This window comes from Bolinopsis microptera, chromosome 5 (genome assembly GCF_026151205.1).
Source record: "Bolinopsis microptera isolate Bmic1 chromosome 5, MBARI_Bmic_1.0, whole genome shotgun sequence".
Lineage (NCBI taxonomy): Eukaryota > Metazoa > Ctenophora > Tentaculata > Lobata > Bolinopsidae > Bolinopsis > Bolinopsis microptera.
This window is the reverse complement of record NC_087076.1, coordinates 16,339,080-16,358,763: the sequence shown is the minus strand read 5'-3', so window position 1 is coordinate 16,358,763 and position 19,684 is coordinate 16,339,080. Positions and strand designations below refer to the sequence as shown.

The 19,684-nt window shown below is 40.0% G+C and overlaps 3 protein-coding genes across 3 annotated transcripts; 2 read left to right on the top strand and 1 right to left on the bottom strand.

The window, feature by feature from the left end:
* The first annotated feature begins 3,180 nt into the window (after window positions 1–3,180).
* On the top strand, window positions 3,181–9,292 carry LOC134815616 (uncharacterized). The gene is made up of 5 exons (XM_063824166.1): window positions 3,181–3,250; window positions 3,376–3,560; window positions 3,854–4,037; window positions 4,226–5,277; window positions 8,543–9,292. Exons 2-4 carry the CDS (start codon window positions 3,399–3,401, stop codon window positions 4,414–4,416), a joined length of 537 nt encoding a protein of 178 aa, XP_063680236.1. The 5' UTR covers window positions 3,181–3,250; window positions 3,376–3,398; the 3' UTR covers window positions 4,417–5,277; window positions 8,543–9,292.
* Window positions 9,293–10,953: 1,661 nt separating this feature from the next.
* LOC134815248 (Bardet-Biedl syndrome 1 protein-like) lies at window positions 10,954–15,337 on the bottom strand. The gene is made up of 4 exons (XM_063823761.1): window positions 15,183–15,337; window positions 12,814–13,035; window positions 12,027–12,633; window positions 10,954–11,891 (listed from the first exon to the last, which is right to left on the bottom strand). The coding sequence occupies exons 1-4, from the start codon at window positions 15,333–15,335 to the stop codon at window positions 11,137–11,139; spliced, it is 1,737 nt and encodes a 578-aa protein (XP_063679831.1). The 5' UTR covers window positions 15,336–15,337; the 3' UTR covers window positions 10,954–11,136.
* A 370-nt stretch (window positions 15,338–15,707) lies between these two features.
* Window positions 15,708–17,568, top strand: LOC134815494 (uncharacterized). The gene is made up of 2 exons (XM_063824032.1): window positions 15,708–16,433; window positions 16,534–17,568. Exons 1-2 carry the CDS (start codon window positions 15,708–15,710, stop codon window positions 17,566–17,568), a joined length of 1,761 nt encoding a protein of 586 aa, XP_063680102.1.
* Window positions 17,569–19,684: the final 2,116 nt, after the last annotated feature.

The following is a 19,684-nucleotide window of genomic DNA, read 5'->3' as shown; positions in this document are numbered from 1 at the left end:
TCCGGAAATGGTCTAATCATCGAATGTAATTACTTAATTAGTGTTGATTCATTAAAGTATCTACACAATTTATTATAATTCTACCTAGTCGCCTTCACTCCAGATTTTTCTGCAGAAATAATACTATACCCAAGCTACACGCTCTAATTACAGTACAGTACTTAGTACCAAATTGACACAACATACAACAACGCCATCACGTCACACTTCCCTCATTTGCAGCTAGGGTAGGTAACTATGCCATATTTGGAATAATGATCGCTCTTGCTAGTTCTACTTGTACATTTGGAGCTCTGTACTGTGTGCGTATCATGCTCTCTACATATTATATATTAATATGTTGACTCCAGCAGCGGCCGTCTCGTATATAATGTTCTAGACAGCTTCCCATTCCCTGTAGTGTACGTGGTACACTACTACCATTACAGCAAGGCAGACTACTTGCCTTTCATCGAGAGCAAACATACTTTTCGTATGGTGTTAACCCCATACGTAATTCTCTCTCGCGTACATTGTGTTTACTAGTTATAGTTCGGAGTATTATACAGGGAGTATATAGTACTAGTACATTGTGTTTACTAGTTATAGTTCGGAGTATTATACAGGGAGTATATAGTACTAGTACATTGTGTTTTCTAGTTATAGTTCGGAGTATTATACAGGGAGTATATAGTACTAGTACATTGTGTTTACTAGTTATATTTCGGAGTATTATACAGGGAGTATATATTATAGTACTAGTACTACTTAAAGTCTGTACATTTTCTCCATGGAGTTCGTAGTGTTGTGATGTGTTGTGCCAATTACTGAATTACTCTGAAGCTTTTATCAGATGCTGCTTCCCGATCATTAGCATATCTTATCGATTGGCACCGTTTCATCACGTCTATTTTAGTCAAATTTTGGTATGATTTCAAGCTTGTGATGATATAAAACGCGTGCGTTCGAGCGCTACTGAGATTATAATTCATGCTTTACTGCACGGAGCTCACGGTTAATGTGCTTGATAATTTGAATTAGAGCTTGAACTTGATCGTTAATTTGTGTGTAGCAAATGCAGTGTCAATCTTATTAAATATAATCTCGTCATTTGCATACCTAGTTTATAATTAATTGTTTGACTTGTTTCTTGAATTGTTGCGTTGGTACATGATACATCGCCGAATTAGGTACACAAGAATTATATGTACAGTCTACACATATTTGTACAATATTACTTACTGACATTAAGATTTAACATTTATTTCCCCTGAAGTGGAAAATGCATTTTCCTTAAAACATGTCGGCTGAGTAGCTCCCAGCTCGGCTACCGGACAACTGAACCCAATTTGAACTTTTCCTAGACAGGGTAGCTTGGGAAAATAATTATAAACCCAATCAGACTACCTAATTAACTTTGAAACGACAACTGAACCCAATCGTCACTAGAAATCACTAACAGTTTAACAGGTTTCCAAATACCGTTCTAGTTTAGCTGCTGCCTGGTTTCTAGTGCTATAATTTCGGTCTGTTGAGGTTGGTGCTTCGGAGTGGTTGGCAGATCCGGACTTATCTGCTCGTGTGGTCATGATCTATCCTATAATGATAATGACCACAGTCATATCACTGAAAATCCGATCGTTGGGTTCAGTTGTCGTATTTCCTTGGGTTCAGTTGTCGTATTTTCAATTTGGGTGCAGTTGTGATATGACCTGGGTTCAGTTGTCGTTTTGGGATTTAAGCTGATAGGTCACCCAATTAAGCTGATTGGGTGCCTGTTAACTGCGTGGGAACTAGGTTCAATTGGGTTCAGTTGGCTCCCAGCTCTGAGTAGCTCCCAGCTCTGACCTCACGTGACCTTACGGGTTGCCATTAGACAATTGTAGGGAGTATAATCTGCTAATGAGAAGATATAAGTGTACAGTGTATTAATACACGCATATTGCAATATATAATACAGACTAGTGGCTATTGACGTGTACAATATTTATTACCTGCCAATCCTTACCTGGCTCTTTTGACCGGCAGGTGACTGGTCTTGACGCCTCCCCCGTTTGACGTGTAACTATGCCTTTGTGGTACCCAATCTAAATGTCTCAATGCCCGATTTTAATTGTGTGTCAGTTTTAAAACTTGCTTCTAATTTTGCCAGGTCCATGTTTGGTAGCGCTGCCGCTGCAGAGGGTACGTAAATGGACGCTTCTACATTACAAAGTTGCGACTCTCAGCTCTGTCCTCCCGTAGCTTGTGAACCATGCTCTTCTTGATCGCAGCTGAAATCGCTGTCTTTGAACCTCAAATTTGAGGAAACCTCGAAACATTTACAAAATTCTTGCCATTATGCCATAAAAGTGCAATGTAATAAATTGTTGAATTACTATTAGTAACTGCTAAGACATTTTCTCTTTTATAAAGGAGTACCTGATTTTATTCACGTATCGTATTATGTCAAAGTCCTGTCATCACTTGCCAACTATGTTTGATTTAAAGTCATTCTTTGCCAGTTTGTTGTTTAAAACCTGGCCAATTACATCTCTCAGACCTAAATAAAGCGTCCTTCTCCCCACATTATTGGTACCCATTATATCTAGGCCGGAGCTATAGCCTGCTGCACCTGACAGTGTACAGAAAATGACAGTCTTATTATAATTAGTCTAGAGGATGGATATTGGATATATAGGAAATGAAATACATAGCAACAAAGAAACCTCCAGAGAGAGAGAGAGAGAGAGAGAGAGAGAGAGAGAGAGAGAGAGAGAGAGAGAGAGAGAGAGGGAGAGAGAGAGAGAGAGAGAGAGAGAGAGAGAGAGAGAGAGAGAGAGAGAGAGAGAAAAACGAGAGATGTAATATTGTACAACATTAATTGATCGGCACACCGGCCGGAAATATATACTCTGACAGTCGAATAATTCGTACAATTCAATCGCTTCGGATCATGATGAGATTGCAACCAACGCTATTTATTGTGTAGTGATTATCATGTACTATTGTTGCCATGTGGTTGGTCATCCATGCTGCGTTGCAGGATACTGCACTGTTTCCTATATATAATATAGATAGGGGGCTGCAGTCGATTATTTGGCCACTTCCCATATAAGCTGAAAGTTTGAAGAGCTAACTGGTCATGACTGTCATTAATTTATTAATAGCATTGCCGAGAGTTTTTCCAGTTTTATCAACTTATGTTAATGTTTTGTTCACATTTAGAAATGTCATATTGTGTCCTAGTGAGATAAAGTCAGCCACAGCTAAACGTACTTTTTCATCCGAGGTGAGCAATGAGAAATTTCTTGAAACGATAGGACATACAATTATAATTTGATTCGTGAAAATGAATTAAAGTGACACGCTTTGCGCTTACAATTAACAGAAACATCACCCTGATAATCTCCACAGGCATGATGTAAAATGGTCCTGGTATGTCCGGGTATAATGTGAGCATCCTGGTGTCAGAACCACCTCTTTATCAGCTACAAGACAACGGTTACACCGTCATATGGGCACCTATCCTCTTCGCCACCGTTATTGCGCTCAGCCTGGTGGGGATTCTGGTGCCCTTATGGGAGTTCCTTTTTCAGAGGGTAAGTAGCGAACATGCATCCCCCCGTCCGAGGTCACGTTGCGGACCTGTCGTTCCTCAATACCCCTGTCCCTAGGGTACACCTACAAAGAATGCTTTCCATTTAACTTTTAGTGTTGAGAGTCCAAGGCAATTAGGGCTTAAATGATATTATCTGAAATATGTTCGAGTAACGAGGTAGCACTATTTCATCGACTGGTATTTGACAGATCTTACAAAGGCAAAAACAAAGGTTTTCCGTTCCAGTCCAGGCAGTTAAACCCGGAATAGTGACCCGACATTCTTATTTTTCAGAAGCCGTTGGGGGGCCACATCAGTGTTGTTTCACTGTTTGATGATGGGGCTGAACTGGAACACGTCAGCGAAATAAACCCCGAGATAAAGTTAGAGCTAGCAAGGATGCTGGACCAGCCCTGTCGAGGTGGAAAAGGCTGGAGGGAGCTAGCCAACGAGTTGGGCTACCAGTACGAGATCAAAGGTTAGATTTTTTTGTGAGAATACAAATTTACAGTAACTGTCTGCAAGTTTGGAGGAGGCCGTACCAAATGTGGTAGGTATAAAGGACCAAATGAATTTGAAGGTAGTCAAAGACTGACAGTAGCGGTCCTATTACTTTGAAGATCACGTTTCAGAGATGCAAATTTCTCACCAATCTTTCGACTTCAGCTAGAGTGGGAGGAGACGATGCTTACTTGATAAGCCCTACAGTATCCCTCCTTAACAGATGGCAGTTCACCAATACCGCCACCGTTGAGAATCTCCTTAAGTCCCTGCACTCAATTGAGCGGAGCGACTGCGCTTGCCTCCTGGAGACGAAATACAACGTAATATTAATTGAGTGTCTCACTACCGTATAACCGAAAGGGTCGCCGCCCAAAACTGAGATTCCTTTCAAAGTCTATACCCACGTGGGACTAATAATAATTTTTATTCAATGCTGGGTGAAGTCATGAAGTACGAAGTATCTTGTGAACCTCCCCTGGAATTCATTAACTGTGAAGTGACTTAACGTGCTTAACTCATAGCGAGGAAGTTACCCATATTGAGTGCTAATTTGCTATATGTAAAATATAGCCATCCGGCTCCAGTCTCAGGACATTTCCAGCCAAGTCTAATCAGTAGGATGTACCAAAAGCTCTGCAAAAATGCCGGCAGAGTAGCAACTTGACTGCCTTCTTATAAAAATAGTACCATCACAATATTTAACGATAACCGCCACTGGCCAGGGTGTGAGGTGAGGAAATATTTCAAGATTTCTTTCGGCGTTTAGCCAAAACTTTTGTATATGAGAAGATAAATTTAATTACATTTTGATCTGCAAAGACAAAATGATTAAATGATATGACAAGTTGAATTGAATTACATTTTGATGTGAGATTGTTTCGTTTGATGGATGACACTTTTGTCTTGTTAACTTTTTTAATGAATTTAATATGAGAAAATACCGGAGCAGTGATCCGGACTAATGTGGAATTATGGAACTCTTACAATGATCCTTTCTTTTCTCTTCCCTAGGGGATTGACTAGTCGTGAATTATATTCTTCAGAAGTGCATACAAACGTTCAAGAGATATTAAACAGATAATAATAAGGGGCGGTCTAAGTGATAGATGTAAGATCTACCTACTTAGAATGCTGACAAAATCGGACGTTAAATTTTAGTAGTATTTAGATACGGACACCGGAGGTTATTTGATTCTTTACCGGTCGTGTGCTAGGTTTTTTTTTTTTTTTTTTTTTTTGTTCAGGGAGCAGGCTTGCCACATAGGTCCAGGAGTACCGAACGTTTAGGCAGGGTGCTAGGTTATGGAACACACTCAACTAGTATAGGTAGTCTGAGAGTCCGAAATCTCCAAAAGGAGATGTCATCAGAGTGTGATCCACTGCCTGACTAACCTGTGGGTAGAGTTCATTAGACTCTATTATGATGACAGGTAGTATCTTCTGTAAGTTGCTGAGATCCAGTGTCCATGGTACCTATCACCTATCTAGATAATAATAACAAAATGGGAGGCTCTATTTGTCCAAGTGTGCTTCAAATTAAACTGATAAATAAAATACAAATTTGAATTTAAAAATTTTTAAAACCAATAATAAATATAAGGATAAATACCTTGACTGAAATAGTGAATGTCTCTGAAGAAGTAGAGACAATAAAACAAGATACGACACGGTATGTTGAAATAAAGCATGTCTCTGAAGAAGGAGAGACGACACGGTATGTTGAAAGAAAGCCTGTGTCTGATGAACTACTACTACTACTACTATGTCGGAGCTAAGTCCGATCTACGCCAGAAAACCCCCTCCATATATCCCTGTCCCGCATCAGGGTTCGCAGTTCCTCTTTAGAGTTTGTCCCAACTTCCTTCAGTAACATAGACAAGTAGCTTTGTCTTGGTCGGCCTTGCTGTGCTCTACCGTGCGTAGGTTCCCATAAGACTAAATCACTGGCAAGTAGCTCAGGATGTCGGATGCAGTGTCCCGCCATTTTTAATCTCCTGCTTCGTAACTTGTTTGACAGCCTTGGGAGGCTACCATACAAAGTTATATTGCTGACCTTGTCCTTCCATGAGATACCCAGCACCATACGCAACATCTTTGTGTATGTCCCGTCCAAACTTTTCTCTTGAGCCTTTGTCAGTGTCCAGGTTTCTGATCCGTAGAGCAGTACTGATTCACAAGCCGCTATGAACAATCTAATCTTTAGGCTCTTTGAGAGTTTGGATTTCCAGATATCCTTCAGTCTATGTAGGGCACCCCACGCTATGTAGGGCACCCCACGCTTTTCCCTTTCTGTCTGATGAAGGAGACACGATAAAGCATGATACGACACGGTATGTTGAAATAAAGCCTATCTCTGAAGAAGGAGAGACGACACGGTATGCTGCAAGAAAGCCGGTCTCTGAAGGAGAGACCATAAAAACATGATACGACATGGTATGTTGAAATAAAGCCTGTCTCTGAAGGAGAGACGATAAAAACTTGATACGACATGGTATGCTGCAAGAAAGCCGGTCTCTGAAGGAGAGACCATAAAAACATGATACGACATGGTATGCTGCAAGAAAGCCGGTCTCTGAAGGAGAGACCATTAAAACATGATACGACATGGTATGTTGAAATAAAGCCTGTCTCTGAAGGAGCTGGAGAGACGATAAAAACTTGACACGACACGGTATGCTGAAAGAAAGCCAGTCTCTGAAGAAGGAGAGACGAAAAAAAACAACTTGATACGACATGGTATGAGGTATACTAAAAGAAAGCCTGTCTCTGAAGAAGGAGAGACGATAAAACGTGATACGACATGGTATGTTGAAAGAAAGCCTGTCTCTGAAGAAGGAGAGACGATTAAGCATGATACGACACGGTATGTTGAAAGAAAGCCTGTCTCTGAAGAAGGAGAGACGATAAAGCATGATAAGACACGGTATGTTGAAAGAAAGCCTGTCTCTGAAGAAGGAGAGACGATAAAGCATGATACGACACGGTATGCTGAAAGAAGCCTGTCTCTGAAGAAGGAGACACGATAAAGCATGATACGACACGGTATGTTGAAATAAAGTCTAATGAAGTAAGTCAGACAAGCAAACGCTTCAGGTTAAATGTAGATATAAGTCGTCTCCATCCCAGAAATAATAAATGATGACCCGGTGTAACGTTGCAGAAATCGGCCGAAAATAACAATGACTAAGAACAGTTAAAAAGTGACAGTATTCAAACACAAGGAAATTTAATAACATAGAACCTAATAAGGAATATCTTCTTTCTTAGAGGGTGAGAGGTTCTTTAATAAAACCTAATGATTAAATGAGACCCGCTAAAGGTACTAAATTAACCGGACTGCTAGCGAGGAATCGAGAGTGGGAATAAAATAAAAGCAGAATAAATTCTAAGATAACGGAAAACTGGTACAGAAAGCTAATATCCTATCACGGAGTCTAGGAAAAACCTGTGAACCAAATAAGCAGAATGGCACCCGTGCATGAAGTGTTAAAATATATACCGAACTGGAATGCCTGCGGAGGCATTTTACTCCTTAATAATGCACGTGTTAGAAAATTTAGTAAAAGCTAAAAATGAACGAAGCGGTGAAAACTATCTTAGAGGGTGAGAGGTTCTTTAATAAGACCTAATGATTAAAATTAAACCCGCTAAAGGTACTAAATTAACCGGACTGCTAGCGAGGAATCGAGAGTGTGAATAAAATAAAAGCAGAATAAATTCTAAGATAACGGAAAACTGGTACAGAAAGCTAATATCCTATCACGGAGTCTAGGAAAAACCTGTGAACCAAATAAGCAGAATGGCACCCGTGCATGAAGTGTTAAAATATATACCGAACTGGAATGCCTGCAGAGGCATTTTACTCCTTAATAATGCACGTGTTAGAAAATTTAGTAAAAGCTAAAAATGAACGAAGCGGTGAAAACTTTCTTAGAGGGTGAGAGGTTCTTTAATAAAACCTAATGATTAAATGAGACCCGCTAAAGGTACTAAATTAACCGGACTGCTAGCGAGGAATCGAGAGTGGGAATAAAATAAAAGCAGAATAAATTCTAAGATAACGGAAAACTGGTACAGAAAGCTAATATCCTATCACGGAGTCTAGGAAAAACCTGTGAACCAAATAAGCAGAATGGCACCCGTGCATGAAGTGTTAAAATATATACCGAACTGGAATGCCTGCAGAGGCATTTTACTCCTTAATAATGCACGTGTTAGAAAATTTAGTAAAAGCTAAAAATGAACGAAGCGGTGAAAACTTTCTTAGAGGGTGAGAGGTTCTTTAATAAAACCTAATGATTAAATGAGACCCGCTAAAGGTACTAAATTAACCGGACTGCTAGCGATGAATCGAGAGTGGGAATAAAATAAAAGCAGAATAAATTCTAAGATAACGGAAAACTGGTACAGAAAGCTAATATCCTATCACAGAGTCTAGGAAAAACCTGTGAACCAAATAAGCAGAATGACGTGTGCTAGGTACAGGTATTTGTAAAATTTGTCACGTTGAGATTTTTGGTATTTTTATGCACTTTAAGACTTTGTCGATGGGAATTTGGCATAATCTAGGTTTCAGTTTTTAGATTTGGAGTTCCGGAAATTTTTTGCGCCCAGTATTTTGACGACCAGCACGCACTTCAAGACTGAACGATCGGGAATTCGGCATAATTTGGGTTTCAATCAATAATATTAAGTTCCGGAACTTTGGTGTGTCCTGTAATTTACCATTACTAAGTCTTAATCCATCATTCTTCTGTGACAACATAAAAGGACTCGTTTAAAGATTCAAGTTAAAAAGCAGATTTATATTAATAGCAATGTTAATAACGAAAGTTTGGAAAACAATTCATTTTCCGGCATTTACGGCATTATGAAATACTTTGGCAAAGTTTCAGTTTAATCTGAACTCATCTTTGCACGGATAACAAGGTCAAAGAATGTCAATTATTTATTATATCCGTGGAATGTTCCGCAACATGTCACATTATTTCCATGTAATGAAACTGTTTAATTATTTGTTATACTATGTAAAACACTCCTCTACCGCTAACTAACAACAGAATAAAATAACCGCCCAGAATTCCCGTTTACTCAGTCTTACGCTTTTCGTCAATCTGATCTGAGTTGAGCAATAGCACGCCAGCGATTATAAAACTGATTCCCAACCACCATGAGAGGGACAAAATCTCTCCAAATAATATCCACCCAGCAAAACCGGAAAAGAGGAAGTTGACAGTAGTTGTGGCAGATGTGGCAGTCACCGTCCGCATGCCTTGCATGGCAGTTGTGAAGTTTAACCACATGAGGATGTTACAAATGACCAGGGAGGTGACACACAGTCCAGTCCTGATATACGGGGATATGAAGGGCGTCGGTAGAGAAGAGGAGGAAATCAGTTTTGCGGAAATTCCAGCGGATGAAGCAAAGCACCCTGCTAATAGGCAGTGAAGGAAATACCTTCCTCGACTTTCCATCCTTGGAAAATATTCATTTTAAGGGTTGAATACCAAACTTATCATTGTTATATGGAATTCCAATTAATTTACATGTCTATCAAAACGGCGCTGTGTTCTTATTGATACCCAGATTTAAATAGCCGGCATAAAATATCTCTGGAGACACAATAACTGTATCCACAATTCAAAACATCTAATAATACCATTTCAACTTTAATATGATGAATTCAGACTCTATCCAGACATTTCTTAAATATAGGGTTTGAGAAAGGGTTTAAATAGATTTGAAGAAGTTACAAAATTTTGGGGAACAGCAGGGTGTCAGAATTATTGGCGTGTTTGAAATTTCACGTGCATTTTGTAATGAAATCATTATTTTTCAAAGGGTCATAACTTTACTTCTGAGTATTTTCGACGCGCCAATCATTATGACACCCTGCTTTACCTTTGTCAGAATGCCGAAATTATCATGAAATATCCACGTGCATATGGTATCTATTTATGAACATATTTCTTGGAAATTGGAATGAGTTGAAAATTACAAGAAATGTTGTTACAGAAATATATGTATTTTCGAACAGGTAGGCTGCAATTTTATTCGTTGCAGGGCCATGATGGTCTTTCTAAATTTAGAACACGAGCGATAACACAATATTTCCGGTTCTTTATCTTTAACGATAGTTATCACGAATAATTGAATATGCTGCCGATAACTTACTGTGGCGACCAATAGCGGAAAAATAAACCATTTATTTAAGTTCGGAAACCATATAAGAACAGTAAATGTGGCCCAAAAAAGCTTGTAATTAACATCATTTTGTGGGCCCTCGATAAAATCGATAAAGCTTCTTGTTTTGGTTAGGGGTCGTTCAGATATTACGTAATCAGCCGAGGTGGAAGGGGGGTTTCCAAATGATTACGCTAGTGTAATTTTGACACAGTAGCTATGTGTAAAACTGATTACGGAGGGGGGTTAAAAATTGTCCAAAAAGTGATTACGTATTATGTGAACGCGAACGACCCCTTATGGGAGTATACTTGAAATAGCTTTCTGACTATTAAACAGGGATGGTCTTTCCGATTGGGGGCTTATAGTTGACTAACTTCTTTTATACATGTACAATTATTCCTCTTGGGTGGAGTGGTCAACTCGTGCGCCCAAATTTTCGTCACAGGCACCTCAAAACGGGCGAATGCGCGGCTTGGTTTCCATAGAAAACAGCCAAAAAGCACAATTTACAAATGCTGGAATACACAATTTCGTGTTTGCGCCCTACAGAATGACAACTATTTCTTGCGACCGCCGGAATTATCATGCCAATTAGTTTGTAAAAAACATTATACACTCTGGGTTATATTCACGACTGAATGATAATAGTTTCATTTCTCCTTTTTCAAAAATAAATTATTACAGAATTAAACATAAAACAGATATAACACGAAGCAAGTAGCAATAATCAACATTGATGTAATGGAAAAAGAAGTGAGCTTAAATAGATGTCTATACATGGCTGTACACAAAGGATACATAATATTATACACAATTTATACACCAATCCAGTTGGTTTATAATTAGGATTTCTGAAAATTTGTTGTCAGTCAAACGTCAACAATATTCTATACAACAATCATTGATTCACTCGCGGGCATGTCGATAATCGCAGTGAGAACTGGGGAACACTTTCCTTTAATGTAAACAAAAACATTGATAGCATCGGTGATTCCTTGATCAGAAGTGCACCTAACCATAGTGTTAACAGTGTATGTAAGAGAGGGAACTAGCAAAGGCAAGCTAATATAACACTTCTCTAGGACGTAGAGGGTGTCGTTTGTCACCAAGACAACGTAGGCCCCCAGGATAGGGTGGCTTGTTGACGTGTTCATTACTTCGATTGTGAGTCGGAACATGGGGCCAATTCCTTGCACATTGGCAGACAGCTTCAGAGGTGCAAAGTTGCTGCTCGATATGGGCATCATCTTCTTTTGCAGCGCTTCAGCAAAGTTGCGTGCTGTAGTCAGGCGCAATCTGTATAGATCGTGCTGGAACTGTCGGTGCATCGCAACACCATGTTCACGCTCCCTCAACGTTTGGTCAACAAAAGTTTTAGTTTTCCGAGGAACATTTAGTTTTTGAAACTGCTTGGGTGACGGTCCCATACTTGCGCTGGCTAACCCTTGAGACAAATCAACGTTCCTTTTCAAGATAAAGATGTGAAGACCACCTGATTTGGTAATGACGATCAGAGTTGATTCCTCCCGATCGTATTTACCAAACTGCATCATAGCAGGTATGTCAGGTACAGTCATCGTATCCACCAGGAATTTATCCCTGTACACTCGTACTTCGCTGTTATCCATGCCTACCAGGACCCCTGTAAATAATGAAAACTGATCAAGTTTATATATGCATGCGTGATACTCAATCCTTGAAGATATCCGTGGTGAAAGTGATAAATATACTCTAGAAAAAAACCAGGACAATCAAATATTATTTTTGTCAATCTTACCTTTAAAGGTTTTAGCCTTAAAATCCATGCCAGCCAAACAAGTTATATTGTGAGGTATTGGAATGCTCCACAGATTCTTTATCTTGTTGTTGTAACACATCAAGTTCTTATCCATTGTTGCGATTACTATGTTCTTACCGATCCTTTCAATACCAATAGGATGACTGTTAAGTGTTATGCAAAACTTAGGACTATTTGCACCTTTCTTCATCACCAGAATGTTCCCGTTTCTGCAGGCAACCAGAATCCTGTAGTCCACATCGTACAGCCCAGTAGATCTCAAGAAAACTGGCTGAGAAGGAAGGGATTGCTTGACAAGGACGGTAAACGCCTCAGGGTCAAGAATGTACATGTCCTTGTTTTCCGTCCCTATGATAAGGCAGCTTATAGCATCGTCGTCTGGGTGAGATTTTTTCAGCGTTTCCAGAGCAGTGATAACGGTTTGTCGTTTGAGAGGATTTTCACGGTACACAGAAACAAAGTGACTGCGTTGGTGTGGGGCTGTCTGGAGGAACTTTGTGGACAAGGGCGTCAGGGGAACAGAGTCAGAATCACTTTTTATACTGTCTAACATGTCGTGCAGCATTTGCACGTCTATTTTATCCGCCTGAAAATATGTAACTTGAAATATGTTCTCGATATTAACCATTAATTTTGCAGGCTGCAGCCGACCAAGATAACACAAAATTATAGCGTGTCACTTTCTACTTTCTAGACACCTCTTAGAACTCAAGAACTTTTCCATAAGTGGATTCTCAAATCGATGAATAAAACATCATGTAATTACCTTGGCCTGGTTCCATAGATCTTGCTCCAGCTGATTGATGTCCAGGGAAGGGACAGTGAACTTGAAGTAAGGCCTAATGTTCTTGTATACGTAGATGTAGGGACCAGCAGCCATAGCGATAGCAGGTATTCGAGGCTCTGTTGTGTCAACATGAAATGATACTATTGCAGTAGGGGTTTCCACGATGTTGCCATCGTAAGACAGGGTTGTTCCGTTGTACACCTGAAATGGTACAAGATTGCAACATATTATTAACATTGAATGTCAATGATTGGGATATCGACTTGTGACCATATACTGAAATGTACAGCCTTCGCCCTTCTCTGGTGTCTTGTATTATATGGTATAAAGCAAGGACGAATAAGAAAATTAATATTGATCTTTTTATATCTTTGGTAGAGTATTTAGATAAACTTATTCAGTAGCCTTTGATAAAATTAACAATTTCCCAGGACCAAATAATAGAACTTAGTAGAATAACACTTCAATATCAATGTTAATGAACTTTAGATAGACTGATTAACTTAATCTTAAGGTCACACTTATTCTCACGAAAGTATAATTTACTAGCTAGCACATCTCGCAAGCATTTGTCTTGTACACTGCAAAATGGATCTCGTGACAAAAGACATCGGACATCAATTACTGTGACTGCATGCTACAGCTCGTTTGTTTTGAATAATGAATCTCAACAATTGTTAGTAAACATGACGTTGTAAACATGACGTTGTAAGGTTCTTAACAAGTTATTTGTTTAGACGTATCTACTGCCATCAGTCGTTAAATAACTAATTGTAAACTGGAGAAATTCCGTTCAAACTGTGAAGTTTCGGTCCAGGAAAGTTGAAAATGTACTACTGGTTGTATAATATGTATATTTTGGTTATTTTCAATTTGGGGAGCCTTTTAACTTCCAGCACCTCAATTAAGTCTCATGCCATCTATAGTTAACTGACTGATTGGTCACTGGACGAAAATTTCAAAATCTGTGAAATTTTGGTTAAGGAAAGATGATGGTTGGAAATGGGACAGAAATGGGACAAGGTGATTTTCCATTTTGTAATTATGTCTCTGGGATGCTATCCACGGCTGAAATAAGACTTCCAGAACCTCAATTGTGTGAGATCCATAGTTAAATGAATAATTGGTCACTGAAGAAAGAATTCAGTCAAAACTGTGAAATTTTGGTTAGGTAAATTTCATCTTCAATCTTTAAAAATAAGGTAAAATGGGACAGTATTTTCATATGCCGTCCATAATTAGCTAAATAATTGTTCAGTGAAGAGAAATTCCGTCCAAACTGTAAAGTTTCGGTCCAAGAAAGGTTTTATTCGAAATATATTTGAATAAATTCAGTCAAAACCGCAAAATTTCGGTCAAGGAGACGGCAGAATAGCTTCTCTTCAAAAATCTTCCAAAATATCTTTTTATATTTTGACGATTTTCCGTTTATCAAAGCTTTCTTTGGGAATAGAACTTTTCCTACTATACCGGCAGGAAATTTGCAAAATGTTTACCTTGATGGTGACTTGTGTCACTCTCACCGACTTAACTGATTGGTCACTGGTCAAAAATTCAGTCAAAACCGCGACATTTCGGTCAAGGAAACAGCAGAAAAGCCTCTCTGAAGAAAAAGCCAAACATCTTTATTTTTAAGCAAAATCTTGGGAGAATCATTTGAGGAGAACTCAAATTCTCCATACCATGGCACTCAGTAGAATGATAATAAATAGTGAGGATAAGTCTAATTTAGACAAGTCTCCCCAGTTTCAGCAATGTCAGTAAGACATTAGCTCAAGTTATGAAATTAAGACATTTGAATAACCCTGCTTGAGTTTTGTTGGTCTAGAGTCTAAATTGCACAGTTGAAGATGAAACCAAGCAGAGCTTCTTGTACAGGCACTGAACAAGAAAAGCACTGAGAAGGTGGGAGGACGATACTTCAACAGGAAAGTGTATGCTAAGGACAACTCAGTTAAGTGACCAGAGTTTTATATTTCTGTAGCTTTTGTGAAGAGACTAGCACTTTCATGCGGTGAAGATACAAACTGCCACGTTTGTGCAGTAGTAGTACTGTCAGCTCAAACCCTTGCACAAATAAGCATACAAAGCTTAGGGGTTTTACTATGTTTTTCAGTATACTACGCATTTAAAAGGGCAAGAGGAGTGTTTATTATATGTATTGTTCCAGATTTATTCCAGAAAATCAGATAAAATTAGTACTGCCAGCAAATAAAAGCTTGATTTATCTTCTTACTACAATTTGTTGTTGTCTTGCTATACAAATAATTAAATCTAATTCTAATTCTAAATTAATCATGAGTTCTGACAATGATTTAGAATTAGGGTGATAAAATGCAGGAAAAAACCTTCAGTTTGGGAGGCCAAGAGAGATCCCCATTATCAGCAATAACACATTGATGGTTGGTTTGTCCATAAACATTAGAAAGAGTCATGCATGACTGAAAAGTGTGGATATTTGCCACAGGGTCAGCATGTGCAGCAAGCCATATTTCGCTCATAGCTGAAAGGAATGTTATTGTTAAATTATATGATTAAACTTTAAATCTTTACTAACTTAGAATTGAATTTTAAGATGGCTTGAAAATTGTATTCAAGCAACTCTGGTTTAATAAAAGAAAAATTGCTGATGTTTCCTTCAAGGGGGCTATATTGTTTTCTAAAGGAGAGTCAGATGATTCAAACGAATGATTGTGTGGGCTTTAGTTATATCAAGGGATATCATGACCATACTTATTTGATGATAAAACAGGCAGTGCTTGATATAATCATAAATAACCATTTATCTCAAATAAACAGCAAGATATATTTAGCTACTATAGGCAGCACTAGTTGAAGAAGCGGAGGATTTCCATAACACCCTTAGACAGGCTATGAATGATGTGCCAGCGCGAGCGCACCACCTGCTGATCACAGAGGGAGATATGAACGCCCGGCTTGGAAAGGAGAGTGAAGAAGATTCCCGTTGGTACTTTCATACTCGTACCAATCGGAATGGAGAGCTACTGAGAGACACTGCTCTGGAGTGCGATATGGAAATTACCAATATCCGCTTCAGAAAGAAGGTCAACAAGAGGTGGACCTTCTTATCCGATGGGACACTTAACAAAGGTCAGATTGATTATATCCTCATACGGCGGAAGTGGAAAAACTCATTAAAGAACACTGAAGTTTACAACACTTTTCAGTCGTTGGGATCTGATCACAGAGTTGTAGTGTGTAAGATCAAAGTTAGCTTTAGGAAAGGACACAGGCCTCCGAAAAAAGTTAACTATGATTATAGTGCCCTGAAGTCGGATGGTGAGCTTCAAAAAAAGTATGCAATTGAAGTTTGGAATAGATTCTCTGGCCTGGTAGAGGAGGATGATGGGGCCACTGAAAGCTACGGGAAGCTTATGGTTGCTAATGAGGCGGCAAACAAGAGCCTTCTGCCAAAGAAGACTCGACAAAAGCAGATTGACCCCTCAAGTGACCCAAGAGTGGACAGTGCAAGGAGGGGACTGTTCTTGGCCAAGGACCAATACCATCAGGAGCCTTGTGAGGAGAAGAGAGAGGAAGTCGCCACTAAAAAGGATTTGTTAAAGGCCTGCTACAAAGAGGTAGAGGAGGAGATCCTGAAAGGAAAGATCAGGAAAGTTGAGGATACTGCTGATCGTTGTAAGAACAAGGAAAGCTGGAAGCTTGTCAACGATATTTCAGGGAGGACAAATCCCAGCTGTGGACTCGTGGAAGGGGGCAGCTCAACAGAACGTCTTGAGAACTGGAGGAAGCACTTCTCTGGGTTACTTGGACAGCCACCCACAGTCCCTGACAATAGTATTCCGATCAGGAATATACAGTATACACCCTCCACTGAATATAGAGGATGGCCCGTTCACCATTGAGGAACTACGTCTTGCCAAAAAGCAGATAGTAGAAGGCAAAGCTTATGGTGATGATGGTATCTCACCTGAAGTGATGAAGAGGGTGGACATCGATGACGTCATCCTGAAGTTCTGCAACGATGCATTATGTGATGGTCTCATGCCCGATCAATGGAAGCTCAGTAATATTGTTCCTGTGCCAAAGAAAGGGGACCTCACTAAGACCGACAACTACAGAGGAATATCTCTGACATCGATAGTCAGTAAAACTCTGAACAAAATGTTGCTGAACAGGATGAAGCCAAGTCTTGAGGAAGTTTTAAGGGACAACCAGAATGGCTTTAGACCTGGGCGCTCTACAACATCGCACATCCTTGCTCTACGAAGAATTATGGAGGGTGCTAGAGCTAAAAATCTTAAGGCCACCATGGTTTTCATTGATTTCAAAAAGGCGTTCGATAGTGTGCATAGAGGTTTGCTCATGAAGATATTGAAAGCATATGGCATACCAGAAGCCATAGTGCGGCTCATTGAGGGTATCTATACGAGCACAAAGGCTAATGTAATTACAGCCGATGGTATAACAGAAATTTTTGATATCCTGGCTGGAGTACTGCAAGGAGACACTCTTGCCCCGTACTTGTTCATTATCATGATTGACTATATCATGACAGTGACTATAGACGATGATGACTCGGACTCTGGGTTCACTCTCAGGCCTGCACGGAGTAGAAGGATTGGTGCCGAGAAGATCGCAGACGTCGAGTTTGCAGATGATGTTGCCCTTATCACTGATACCATTGAAGGGGCAAAACTACTCCTGGACAGGCTTGAGAAAGCAGCACTGAGTGTTAGCCATGAACGGCACTAAAACTAAGTTCATGACTCTGAACATGACAGAGGAGGCGAGCAGTCTTAATAGCTGTTCTGGAAACCAGCTGGAAAAGGTGACAGACTTTGTTTACCTTGGAGCTTGGATAGCAACAACAGAGAGGGACCTGCGGGTCAGAAAAGCTAAGGCTTGGGCAGCCTGCCACAAGCTAAAGAAGATGTGGAAGTCTGACCTTAGAAGAGGACTAAAGATCCGTCTATTTGTTGCTACTGTGGAGTCAATACTTCTTTATGGTTCTGAGACGTGGACGTTGACAGAGCAATTGAAGAAACGCATTGATGGCTGCTACACTAGAATGCTAAGGATGGCACTTAATGTGGATTGGAAGCAGCGAAAAACCAACAAAGAAGTCTATGGCAACCTACCGAGCATCTATACAAGCTATCTCTGCGCTTTCAACGCGGAGTAGAACTACAAGAGACTGTTACGACTCTCTTAATGCACTCGGATCCAACAACACGCTAGAGATACGATGGATTGCAGCACACATCGGATTGTGGGGGAACGAAAAAGCAGATGAGCTGGCCAAGCCTGGTACAATCAGCGAATCCACTTTGAAGTGTCCAATTCCTCAATCCTACATCAAGCGTCAAATCGACAACAAAGTCAACAGACTGAATCAGGAAACTTGGTTAACTGACGGTCCCAGACACACCAAACTGACACTCGGCCACAAGCATGCCAAAATCATCAAAAACCTCAACACTACACTCAGCAAAAACAGACAAGATTACAGAACTGCAGTTCACCTCATCACGGGTCACTGCGGCTTAAACAAACACCGTCACACCATTTGCAAATCAAACACCAGTGCTTGTCCTATGTGCGGCGACGGAGAGGAAACTGTCTCACACTTTCTTGGACAGTGTCCGGCTATTGCCCAAATTAGAGGTCAATATTTCCAGGACTACTACCTCTCTGTCAATGACATATTCGACAACCAACACATCACCACAATTGTCAATTTCGCAAACCGCACCAAACGCTTAATTGTGCCGGAGGAGCTGGATCAGACCGGGGTGACTTAAAGTATTATTTCATATGCTGTCTCGTCTCGTTTTACTTTTCCAAACCCAGCTGGCATTAAGCGTATCATTTTGACTCATATTATAACATCTTACACCATCCTCCACCAATCACTCTGATTTCACCGGCAACCTTCCCCAAGGTTGCCACACCCCAGAGGTAGGCAGAGCATCTCAATGCTATCCTCTCGTGGGCTATCTTGGCCCAGCCTCTCTTAAAAAAAAAAAAAAAAAACCTACCGAGAGCAACCATGAAGATCCAAGAGCGCAGGATGCAACTAGCAGGCCATATCCACCGGGACCCAGAACTAGTCGCAAACCGCTTGCTACTCTGGGAACCAACTCATGGGGTGCGGAGTAGGGGAGGACCAGCCATGACCTATGTTGACAGCCTACGAGCTGACACGGGTCTCAACGACACTGGAGAAATGGGCGAACTTATGGCGGATAGAGTTTTATGGAGACAGCGCATCAATACTCGGACACTGAAGCCGCCTTAAGTCAAGTAAGTCAGTCACTATATGCTTGACCATATTATTGTTGGCACACTGCACAATAGGGCCCGTCTATCAACAAATGCTGCGGTTCTGGATAACATGACCTTATGTGTAATAACCTACACTTATAGGTCTCTTCCTGGGCAGTAAAGCTTTATTATTGTAATCGGTCGCATTGCTTGTGGAAGGCACCATACCTCTACATATCCCAAAATTTATAGGCTCAAGTTTCTGTTTACAGTTTTCTCATAAGTCAATACTCATTATTCCATGAGAGCCATCATCTGGCAACCACAGATCGCCAGATGATGTGCTCTATTGGTCTGCTACAAGCAGTGAAGAATTGACACTGTCAATCAAAACATCAACTGGATTTATTTGGTCCAAAAACATAGCCACAATTTAAAAATAAACGCCAGGATACAAGGATACAAGGATACAAAACTGATAATTACTTTATTGAGTACACAATAGTTGTAATTCTGAAATAATTTAAGTTACACAATTCTAATTATTTACAAATGTGTAGGGATAATTTAGAAATGTTATATATATATTTTTTAATTATATAGT